We start from the raw sequence: 13,074 nt of genomic DNA on the forward strand, positions 1-13,074 counted from the left end.
TAATTATACATTGTAAGTAATATCAACAAAGTGTGCCTTGAATTTTACTCGATGTGAGGACATGACAATTGGTTCTACATTAATCATTCCCTTATGCGACCGTATATATAGTCGTGGCGCGCGATAACTGTCTCACGAGGCTGCATGTCCTGTGTAGGTACTATAGCCAACCCCTCAGTTTTAATTTAAAATCTAAGCACAGTGTTTTTGATACGACGCTTTATTTAATTACTTTAGTTTTCAACTTTGTGAGTTTTTCTTTAAGTATTTGTAATATTATTGTATAGTATTAGTATTTTTGTCAAATGCGTTTTTTAAACTCGTTTGATAAAAAAAAGATCATGGAATAGGCGACAAAAAGGACGCACACCTTATAATTATAAAAAGGGTTGGTTTACAGTTTTCATAATAATGACCATAATTATGTACAAATTTGGAAAGCTAAAGATTTACTCTACATTGGGGTTTGAAACACCGATTCCGTGACACAAGGTGCGGATCAGCCAAATAGACACGTAAAGGAATGGAACCGATTAGGAATATACGATTTTATATCATAAGTTGACTAAAATCCACTGGTGGTACATGTCGTTAAGTAGGTTATTAAGTAGGTACAAATTGTATTTATAAATTTGGTAAGAAAACATTCCAAAAATAGTTTTACAACAGGTGCCTTATAAGAGCACCTTATGTTATGCCTGGATTGCTCAAATAATTATATTAAAAATGTTATAAAGGTAATTGGTAAATAAAATTAAAATATTATTTTAATTTGATTTTTACTTTATATTCAAATTAATATCCCATGAAACTCGGAACACTAAGTACAAAATTATATTTGTAGATGCATAGAATAGCGCGATTAAAAAAACAAACAAACAAACAAAATAAGACTGACGCCAATAATACTGCGCCTGGATTTTAACTTTCAGCTATTGTTTTTTCTGCTAATTTGCTATTTAGATTTTCATGATACAAGTCCAAGTGTAAGAGTTCCCTACACTGCTACACATCGTACACACAGTTTGTATATCGTAAGAGATTCATTATCTGACTATTTTGATAGACAGTCTATATTACCCGTTCTTTATTCATACTTAGGTAATTGTATACATACTAACTTTGATTTTCGTAATTCAGTATCAAGTAATACTTATTAAGTTATAAGATGCTCATCTTCAAGTGTAAAATATATAAGATAAAGAACGACGCTTCAAGTGCAAACAGAAATACAGTATGATTTTTTTGACAATCTTAAAGATTGCGTTGGCCGCAAAGTCAGTTCGTGGCATGTTTAAGATTAAATCTCTTTCCACTGTGACCTGACCGGAACCCGGGACCAATGGTTCAGAGGCGAGAATCCGACAATTGCGCCAAACAGGCCGCCATGCTCAGAGAGATAAATATGAGAAAATCAGAATTGAATAAAAGAATTATGGAAACATTGTTTCAGTTCAGACATTGAACGTGATAAATGCCAACGTAAACGCAATTGATGCGAACCTTGCTTGTCATATTTTGGAACATACAATGATAATGAAGGTGAATTAATTACCTAATGAATTTAAAGTTAGAAAGTACTTAATTTTTCGTACAACGCAATTATATTTCTCTTACTGAGAAACACTTTATATTAGTTTAGAAAATTACCATGAAGGTGCGATTAAATATACAAAATAGAACAAAAAGTAACAATGGAAGGATGCATTTAACAAATTTTTAATATTTATACGAGTATTAAGCTTAATTTATTAGCTTGATATCTGTGTTAGTACAAGCATTAATTTGAGTTTCTTTTGTTTATCCAATGCAATCGGACAAGTGAAAATTATGTTTTATTTTTTGTATTCTCATGATAAGATAATGATTTGCCCAAAAACGTTTTATATTGCCATATGACATGAAAATATTAAATATCAATGGATTTACAGCGAGGTGTTCATCCATGGTAGTTTATCTTTAATGTCGACTATTGAGAGAAGGTAAAATAAGTGAGTGGCCATCGTCTGTCGGTGTCAGAGGTGGGATACCGTTAAGATGTGCGGGCGCAGAAAGCCGGCCAGTCCCAACACTAAGCGTGGTCCGCGCGCACTGTGTTTTGTCGTCGTCCTTATATAAACAAACATTTGCGAGCTTTCGATTCGAGCCTAGTGTAGTGTAGTATAAAACTAGTGTGGAGCTCGCGCGTCTATAGATCTCACGTCTCTTCATATCCGTGTCGTTACGAAATAAAAATGCGAGTGAAGGGTTAAGATTGTCGAAATACAGAAGTTGCAGAGTTGGTCTCCCCGGCTGTTGCGATAGACGCAATAGAAATAGATGTTAAGTGTGTGAAAAAAATTATTATTGAAGATTATTGAAAGATAGAACACGATGGAGTTGCAATTTAATGCTGATGGTTCACCTTTTGTTATGTGGGGTGGTAATAAGATTCAGTTGGAAAACGGACCTGTCACAGACAAAATCTACTTAGAAAAAGCCGAGAAGGAATTGAGAGAAACCCCTGAAATTGTAAAAGCAGCTCTAGAAGAGTTAAGGAAACTATTGAAAGGTAACTGGACTGGTAAAACAAGTATTCAAATGTGTTGCGAAATGTTAGCAACTTAGTTTTATTTCTGTGTTGATATTTGTGAGCAAATAAGTACGTGATCTATGCAGTAGTAGGATACAGGTTCATATAAGAGGAAATGGTACACAATGACTTTCGCAAGGGAATTGTTTTCGCTTTTTCTAGTTTCACAATATATTACATAAATTCAGTTGTGCTTTATTATTAATTTGTGCTTTAATTATTAATAAATAAGCTTTGTTTTAAGTTAATTTTCTTATTTAATTTTGTTTGTGTTCTCATAATTTTAAAATTTTATTTTCTTTGTGTTCTCAAAGTTTGTCTTATGAAACACTCACATCATCATCATCTTGTTTTCTGTCCATTGCAATGTTGAGCAGGTAGTAGATGGTCATTGTTGGGAAGTTAAGAGTAGACCAAATAATATAATGTAGGTATCGTTAAATTTAATTAAACAATATTTACTTCAACAGAAGCATTGAATTAACAATGATATCATTTATTGATAATAAGTAATAAGACATGGCTTAGATAAGCCTCGATATAATATGATTGATATTTGCACATTGGAGTTGGTAAAGACATATTGTTATCTCAGTAACTGCATACCTATTTAAAAAAATATTTAGTCAAGTTAAAGACAGTTTTATGCAAAAGTAAATATTTTTGGGAGTCCTTGTTTTGTCACTGGTTTTGGTGCAAAAAGAAAAACGTGTTGTAATTTTATCGATACTGACCTAACAAAATATCCTACCTAAAATCGAATAGAATTGATAAGTCGAATAATAATGAAGATGAATCAAAATCCTTACTAAAGATTAGTAACTCAGCCATGACATCTAATTGTTTCGGTCCATAGACTCACCATCAGGCGAGTCGTATGTTTTTTGAGTGAATTCGAATAGGTAGGTATTTTTTCAATTCTGACCCTGGCCGTATTTCTCAGGGTTCTTTTTTTAAGTTCATAATAATTTAGAACAGTTCTTTTTTTATTCCTTTACGTTAATTTATCATGTTATGTACCTACATCATCGTAATTTTATACCCTTTTTAAGATAAAAAATATAACTTTCTTTTTATGTCTCTAAGTACATTAATATTAATTTGTGTATATGTATTTACTTCTCTTTGCTTTGTTGTTAATTTTATCAGTATTTTCTGTTTACGTTTTCACTTATTTATTACGTAGGTACTTATTATTTGAAGATTATTTCTTCGCTAAGATATGTCTTATAATCAATTGCCAACTGAACTCACAACGAAATGTCGGGCACGGGTCATTGTACCTATAAATTGATACTCATATCAACTTCATTGTGGTAATTAGCCGCATCAGCAAGCACCATTCTCAATTTGAATACGATGGTTGTTTCAAATGCATAAGATTCAAGAAGCGGAAGATTGTAAAAAAATTCTAACACGGTTGCGCTTAAGTGGTGTCAAGTCAACTTAAGCGCTTACATAAATGTATGGGAAGTGTATCTAAGAAGTAAGCACATAAGCTCTACCAAAATTACGGTGTTTGACAATAAAACTTATTTTAAACTATGCCTTAGTTCAAGTCACTTACGCTTCACATTTAAATCCATCGATGGGAGTAATGGTTGTCCGTGTCCGATAGAACCACCTGTATTCTGTGAATAGACGATCATCGCCTCCACTTTATACGAGTTATTCAATCTTTCGAAATGTTCTAGTAAAAAAAAGGGAGATATTATTACTATTATTGAAAACGCGCTTTTTGATGAGTACCTACACAAAAACAAATAACGAAAAGCAAAGAGACGTGATGTAATAAAACTCTACGCTGTTTCAGATACATGATTATTCAGCAACCAGATGATGACATTTTAATTTTAATTTTTGGGCCTACTATATTCAGAGCATAAAGTGCGTTCCGTACTCTGCACACAATCATAGCTCAGTTGCTTTGTGCCCGGAGCCATAATATTCGATATCAGTACTTACCTATCTTTACTTTGTATTACCTACGCTTATGAATCGTCAACCAATATATGACAAACTCTTGCGTTACCATAGTTCATGTGAAAACAACGTACAGGGGATATCTGCTGAATTTTTGTTTGTTTCCAAGTAAACTTCCATGCTACTCTAAGAGTGTGGAAAAACAGTGTGTGTCAGCTGCTTCTCTTTCCATGTAAATTGTAAAAGTTAATCAGGGAAAAGGGGTAAAATTTGAGCTTTTTCTTTTAGGCGGTGGATTAGCATTAGCAACCTATCACCATCTTAAGTGTAAGTTCCGTTATTAAGACAGCAAGCTGAACGTGGCCTCGGAGTATTTTCGAGAATTTTGTCTTTATTTACCCCATCCGATAAGGGTTAAAAACCTGATTGTATGAGTTTTTGTGTCTGTACGAGTATACTGCGCCTTTTTTTGCCGAGTGGAAAGGGTATAATTTAAATAGCTTTTCTGTTGTTGTAGCACTTTAGCCAACTTTAATAATAACAAAAAACGAAATGATTTATTTTCATACGTAAACAAGTCAATCATAAGGCTTAAAAGTCCGAATTATAATTACTTTCCTCCATGTTACTTAAGAAATTTATGTTTGACAAGTTTTGTAACTAATCTCAGGTCGCAATAACCGGTAGCATTTTCAACTCAATTAGATGGAAATGTCAGTCATTATGAACTTTGTAAGATTTATTTAAAGTTGTTATCCGGTATTTTGCTTGTAAAACTTGCGAAACGTTAAAATTTTTTTTCGTAAATTTAAATATATTTTTAAATATAGAGAAATTTACTTACTTTTTTTAGAGTAGGTAAACAAGAAAACGTAAACATAGTTTTCTGAGTCCAAAAACTCTAGTACATAATAAGGATTCGGTAACATGTAATTATTATAACATAAATTTATAAATAAATGGTAGACACGTATTTTTATCATGTCTTTGATCCGTGTGAGGTAGACAGAGCCAAAAGTCTCGAAAAGATTCAAAGGCTTCGGATACTTACAGTAAAGGTTTTTTTCTCCTTTTTGAAATGTTGGAAAGAGGGTTTTCTAAGGAAGGTTTAATCTTTAAATGCTACCTGTGCGAAGCCGGGGATATAAACATGGGTATTTGATAATTTTATAAGGCACGAATGAAGAAGAAAGTATTACAAAACCAATGTTCTAAGATGACGCGTCAGGAAATGATATTTGCTACAGGGTAGCTAGCTGGTTGAACAAAAAAAACAATTATATAAATAGCTTATACAATAATTTGTTGACCTGTCAGAAGGCTAAAGAAAATCACACTACAAATTAAAATTAATTTTATATGCAAATATTAATGAAGTACACTATAAAAACTGCTATAACAATTCAACATAAACCTAATGATTGCTAATGTCACTTTGCAAGAAACTTATTTGTTGTTATAATAGTCGTAGGTATGAATGCATAAATGCAATAGTATGGTGAGATTATGGTAGGTTTTTATTTATTTTATTTTGTTGCTAAGCATAAGCTTATGGTTTTTAGGATTCCGTAGTCAAATCCCAATAACGTAAACCAACATACCCTTCCTTGAGGCTAGTATGTAGGTACTATTCATAGTTACATGACGGAACTAAGTACCATATAATGATTTCCATCATTAGTTCCATTTACAATGGACCTCAAAATAATGTAACTAGTGCCAATGTAGATTTGACGCTCTTCTTTTTCATGGATCATAAATACCGGAGATACACCGGAGAGTGTCAACGAACTATATCTATGAAAATTTCACTATCACAGATCTGTACCAATAAAGCGTTATAAATAATTTTTGCAAATATAATCTTAACAAAAAATTTTCTTAGCTGTTGACAGCAACTTAGTCCTCCTTAAATCTCTATAAATTATAATTAGTTATGTATAAAATTATTTGAGGTTATTCCAAAAAAATACATTTGATGTCATACGAAATGTAAATTTTCGTAATTATTTTTATGATTGCCTCTAAGACACTATTTGTTCAAGTGAGAAAACATTAAGAGAAGTTATTGCATACCTATGCCAATTTTATGTGCATACTTAATAATGCTAATATAAGACTAAGATATTATCTTTCTTCATATAACGGCTAGGAAGGTATTCGGTAAGTTTTGAAGCTAATGACCTTATTCTATGAATTTACCTGAACTACAACTTGGCAGTAAAATCCGGAGGGCAAATGACGATGATATTAATTTGCTACATTTTATCATAATTTTAAAGTTAAGAAGATACCTTTTAAATAAAATAAATATAGGATGATGCTATCATCATGCCTATATTTATTTGAAAATAAACTTATAAGTACCTACTTTACATCTATTGTAAAGTAGGTACTTATAAGTTTATTTTCATAATATATACAAGGGACGATTCTTTCTTTTTTAAATATAAGTGCTTAAATTAAAATAATTAAACTTATTTTAGGGGAGTCCAATCTTGCTATACCAATCAACAAGGATGAATTCCTCATGAAATTTTTGAGACCGTGCAAGTTCTATGCAGAAAGCGCCTTTAAAAGGGTATGTAACAGTTTATTTTTAATTTATTTGTTAAATGTTAATCATACATCTTACACGTATAGTCCTCATGACTTCAGTTCCTCCTTAGAGCCTGAGGTCCGCCTATATCCACGATTCAGAAGAAGTGTAATCCACCATTAACACTATTCATATAATTGAGCATTGGCAATTGAGTGATTAAGGTATTCGATAAAAAGAGCGTACCTGTTTCAAAAAGCGCCGATCGACATCAGACCACAGTCATGTTACAAATATCTTATTTGTAATTTAACTACATGTTCATGAAAAATTCCCTTATGGACAATTGCACATTCAGGCAACCGGAAAAAAAAAATCATGATTAAACTTTGGTTAGCATTCCCTGTGTACGTCAGACTGAAATCGTTTACTGTTATTACCTATGTACCTTATCATTCCAGATCGTTACAGGTGGACTTTACAGGTTCCTCTCTAGAGAGGACGAAACAAGAACTGATACTAGTATCTGTTACGATGTTTTCGTAGATCAAGCAAATCAAAGAGAAAATATCTCTTGCTCGCTAATTTAACCCTCGATCTCCTCACCAGATACAAGCGTACTACAAATTCCGAAGATCGCACCCCGAGCACTGCCATGACCTGATGCCATCAGCTGTTCGGCCGGCCTTCGACGAGTCCATAGTGTCCATCCTCTCGCCCCGGGACCAACACGGCCGGCGCATCATGGTGGTCGAGTCAGGTGGTCAGTTTAGGCTAAGGCCTGGTTTACACGCACACTCATATTGTGATGGCTAAAATTCCGAAGTTAGGGTTAAAGCTTTGGTAAAATTTTCGTGAAAGTGAACTTTATCAGTAAAGATATTGGCAAGTTCTGTTAGTACTACTAGTATAGTATAGTCCTAACAGTACTTAGTACATACGTAGTTAGTATAATTGTCCATTAACAATAAAAATAATATAATACATACATACAATATTTTGCCCATCATAATTAATATGAGTGTGGTGTGTGGTGGCTTTCACATTTTCATTTCATATTTTTTTTATTTGATTTCTCAAAATTGTATCCATGATATTGGTTATTCATGCCTGTCACTATACGTAGGTACCTATCATTGCAGTGCACATCTTTTCTTGTAATTGGTCAAATGAAAACCTACTCCCAACTCTTTTAACATAAGTATTTTAGTTTACCTACATGGATTCTTATTAAAAACTTTTCTTAAATGAAATAATGAAGACATCATACCAAAAATTCTAAGTAATTAGGTATTCACTTTTTATGATATGCAGTGTGACGAGGAATATACTACTTTAGAAGAGATTCAATGCTAATTTTACCACATTTGTTTCAGATTACCAACTTATCTTCATGTTCACCTTGCTTACTTGACTAACTTTTTGCGGTATTGAGATCAAACTTGTTGGTTTTGGAATTGGTGTCGGTTCCTCCTCTAGAGTATAAAACATTAAATGGTCTATGTTTCCTATTATAATCTTTAGGGTTTAAAAACCACCGCTCTTCCAAGACTTTGTTTTTGGTACACAATTCTGTTATTTTTTGATCCCGTGGGAATTTCTAAAATCCGTTCTAGTACTGCCCAATACGGGAGATATTGGGAAGCAATTTCAGTTTTCTGTATTAAGTATTTAATAAGTAGGTAAAAACAGATGATTTTTTGATTGTATACCTACTCGTCATCATTATTATACTTAGTATAGGACCATATAGGTAAAAATAAAAAGAAGGCGCGGTCAGTACGAATTAAACAGACCTATTACATATTATACCGATCCCAGAGAGTAGTTTAATTAGAATAGTATTATGGCGATGTGTGATGAAAGTTTGTTAAGGGCTTATTATTTCACTCAGTACACTTATTAGGTTGAGTAATGCGAAAAGTGTATGTAGCAATGGCAACGAATTGAACAACCTCGAATCTAAGATGTGTTTAGCAATCAAGACAAGTTTGCGTCATACAGCTACAATCAATTACATAGTTATTGTTTTAACACGATTGTGCATAAGTTACTTATTTTGCCGTGTGGTTCCCGGCACCAAAAGAAAAAATAATAGGACCACTCCATCTCTTTCCCGTGGATGTCGTAAAAGACGACTAAGGGATAGGCTTATAAACTTGGGATTCTTCTTTTAGGCGACGGGCTAGCAACCTGTCACTATATGAATCTCGATTCTATCATTAAGCCAAACAGTTGAACGGGGCCTATCAGTATTTTAAAGAATGTTGGCTCTAAGGGAGGGAGGGATATAGACTTGATTATATGTAGATGTTACTTATTTTGCATGCGCATAATAAATAAAAACCTACTTCGGAGGTAATAAATATTTTAGGCGACTATTCAAAAGATATCTACACCTAAATAAAATAAACACAGATAGTGAACATTGAGGTAAATGTGGCATTCTAAAAATCTTCTGAAATAATTGATGGGCCGACAAAAAGTTTGCCTCTGTGATTGCCAACTCTATGTCCTGTCCGAAATGTCCAGCAGTTTTTTGATAAAGCATGACATGAATTGTACAAAGTAACCAATGATCTTTTTTATACCTAGTTCGTTTACATATTTTCTAGCTATGATTTATTAGAAAATGCGGCTGTATCAAGATGTGTAATCACTTCGTAGTTAACTTTCTACGTCGCCCTTAATGTTCAACGATAGACACGACACAATCAGCGTGACCTTGATGTGGTGATATAATGGCACATGGAAAAAAAAATGAAGCTCTTGAACATGAATATAATATTTAAGCTTTGACTTGGGTTTAATATCTTTAGGAAAAATACTGTCCCTAGCTATCATAAGAAAAAAAATATGTAGCTATACGTATGTATGTATATACAAATGATCAATGATTTTAAAAGAACATCAAATGTTCCAATGACGGATTTCTGACCAACAAATTTTTTTAAGACAGTTAAATATTGCGTATATGTCGTAAAGGGCGACTAAGGGATAAGCTTATAAACTTGTGATTCCTCTTGTAGTCGATGGGCTAGCATCCTGACACTTTTTTTTAATCTAAATTCTATCATGAAGCTATCATACCGCTAAATATGGCCTTTCAGTCTTTTCGAGACTATAGGCTCTGGCTACCCTGCGAGGGATATAGACATGACTATATGTATGTATATGTAAAATATTCCGTGACAAAAATTGTTCTTCTAAAGTGTCGGTTCATTTGTCATTGACTAATCCCACGTTTAAGGTCCGCTATGTATTTTGCAACTTTGGTAGGAGATAATGATTAGTTGCTACGTCGGCTGCCAAACAAGTGTTTAGTCCGTGGAAGTATTACTTACTCGTGGTACTCACAACTTCCGTAGTTTAGGCACAAATAGCTGTCACAACTACTTATGTGGCTTTATATTTTGATGGCATTTGACCAAAATGATAGACAAAAGAAGCCTCTAAAAACCAAAATAAACATAAAGATACACTTTCAAGGATAATTGAAGATATATGAAGGAACTAATGAAGGGCGTAGTTATAATAGTATTACTATTTGAAAAAATCATTTAGTAATAAGAAGATGTTCATATTTTAAGAACCGTTGTATTAAAAAAAATATATATTTAGATTTTGGCATTAAAAATATTTTCATATTTTTTTGAAAAAGTGCAAAATAACATTGGCAGTTCATTAGGACTAAATAAATATTTATTAACGTGAAGCCAAAGAACTTGTCGCTGCATTTCAGAGCGGTGGAACCCACGCAAGGTGTCCCTCACAGAGGTGTTCCGTGGGGTCCAACTGGGGCTCGAGGCTGCAATGGACGAGCCTCTGACCCAGGTCAACGGAGTCATCTCTATTCTGGACATGAAGGGCCTGTCTTTGACGCAGGTCATGCAGTTTACGCCGTCGTTCGCTAAGATGGTTATAGACTGGATTCAGGTGAGTTGTTCTGTAAAATTATTCTTAGGAATTCTTGAATACATATCATACCACTTCTTTGCCAGAGAGGGTTGCCATTTGCCATGCTTCCCTTGCCATGATCCCTATTTATGTAAACCTTGGATCTATCTTCTAATAAAAGGTCAGATCGAAGGTTTACATAAATACGTCTTAGATCTTATAAAAGATCGTAAAGGCTAACTCCTTCCAATCAAAAGCCTTCTGTGCCAAAAAATCTGGCACAACAAGCATTAAAAATTATTCATGCATACGTACATAGTTTTATAGTTATTTTGATATCGATTAACTTCGTATGCCACTAATCTAATATATTTAAACGAGCAATTCTTGTATATATATAATCAGGATCTCGGAAACGGCTCCAACGATTTGCATGAAAGTTACAGATTAGGGGCTTTTCGGCTCAAGGAATCGATTTATCAAGGTCCTAGGTTCGAGAAAAGCTTGGTTCCCAAGATATATAAACATTTTAAAAACCGCGTTTTAAGAAACTATATCAGCGCCATCTCTGGTAGACCGAGCAAAGCTCGGTCAACCGGGTACTATGAGGATATTTAAATTTGACAGGCAGTGATATTTAACAAAAAAATAATACTGAAAATAAAATTTCCTTTTTTCAGGACTGCGTTCCAATCCGTCTGAAGGCTGTCCATATTGTTAACCAGCCCTACGTCTTCAATATGCTATTCGCCATATTCAAACCGTTCATGAGAGAGAAATTACGGTCTCGCATTCATTTCCACGGAACGAACTTTGAGTCTCTTCTCTCACATATAGACGCTAAGGCGACTAGGAAACGACATGGTGGCGCTTTGCCAGAGCCTGAAATTCCAGGGGAAGTGTTGTGGAAGATGTTGCAATATTATGAAGAAGATTTTAAGGGTAAGATACCTATTGTGTTAATTAAATAAAACATACAGAAAATCATCCCTCTATCTCAGAGAAGTAGGCAGAGACTATAACTTTTCACTTTCACTTTCATTCACTTGCCATGATCCCTGCATACTTCTGTTTCCTCTTTTCATACACGCTTGTCTGATTCGTGTATTCTTGACCTGACATTTCACCAGTACGTCCCTAAATAACGTAATATTGTAATCTTTAAAATTAAAAAGTGGTTAAGCTTACATTAAATTATGTAAGTGCTAATCTTCGGATTGAACTGAACCATAAAAATAATATACCTAACACCTAGATACTACTTATATTTTTTTTACAATGTATTTCAATCATATATTCTGTGGATATTAAAATTGATATTTTTTTGTTTCAGTTGCTAATTCGTATGGATACACTAACAACAATAATCACAAGAAATAACAAACATGTGAAGATATAACTACTCAATTTGTGATACTTCGTTATAAAATTTATGAAATTATTTTGATAAATTTTATAATGGTGATAGAAATGGCAGCATTATATTTTATTATCGAATTGAAATTATTCATTAAAATTTTTTTAAGGTTAGAAGCAAAAATAAGAAGATTAAAAAAAGTATTTTTTTGATAATGCACAGGGTTAAAACATTGCAAAAATAAAGCAATGGGAAAACAAAGTATCGACATTAAAGTACAAACACTAAGTAAAACAGTAAGGTAAGGTAATTAAAAAGCAGACCGAATTTTCAAAAAAATATTTTCATGTGATAATGAGCATTAAACTATATATTTGTATTAACAATATAATTATAACGCTTTAATATCTTGCCGTAAAATAGCTGCGGAGGTATTTTAGGATATTATAATACATACATACTATTTTCTATCTGCGACTACGGATAAATTATACTCTTACAAGTATTCTTCATGAAAGGACGACTATGAAATAAAATGCCTTAATAATTTTAAATTTTCTTTTATTACCAAAATAAATTACGTACAATGTGTAAAATCCTTTACAAAATTAGTAGCAAAGTAGTATTTACACATTTTTGTATGCCTAATATTTAGAGTTAATCCTATTATATTTATCTTTATTTTCAATCATTTAACAAATGAATGTTAGTTATATGTAAATCCCAGAATGTGATGTTTTTATATAAACCAGTGTTGATCTGTAGGTACACCCATTTCATTAAATT

At 33.0% G+C, this 13,074-nt stretch overlaps 1 protein-coding gene across 2 annotated transcripts; it reads left to right on the forward strand.

Moving 5' to 3' along the window:
- Positions 1-1,872: 1,872 nt before the first annotated feature.
- LOC106143692 (alpha-tocopherol transfer protein-like) lies at positions 1,873-12,842 on the forward strand. Of its 2 annotated transcripts, none has more exons than XM_013345829.2 (6): positions 1,873-2,551; positions 6,982-7,076; positions 7,644-7,794; positions 10,777-10,970; positions 11,612-11,873; positions 12,265-12,842. In XM_013345829.2, the coding sequence occupies exons 1-6, from the start codon at positions 2,374-2,376 to the stop codon at positions 12,309-12,311; spliced, it is 927 nt and encodes a 308-aa protein (XP_013201283.2). In that variant the 5' UTR covers positions 1,873-2,373; the 3' UTR covers positions 12,312-12,842. The 2 variants fall into 2 exon arrangements, with proteins under 2 accessions (XP_013201283.2, XP_013201282.2); XM_013345828.2 differs by having other exon boundaries at positions 1,880-2,551; positions 7,644-7,797.
- Positions 12,843-13,074: the final 232 nt, after the last annotated feature.

This window comes from Amyelois transitella, chromosome 2 (assembly GCF_032362555.1).
Source record: "Amyelois transitella isolate CPQ chromosome 2, ilAmyTran1.1, whole genome shotgun sequence".
NCBI lineage: Eukaryota > Metazoa > Arthropoda > Insecta > Lepidoptera > Pyralidae > Amyelois > Amyelois transitella.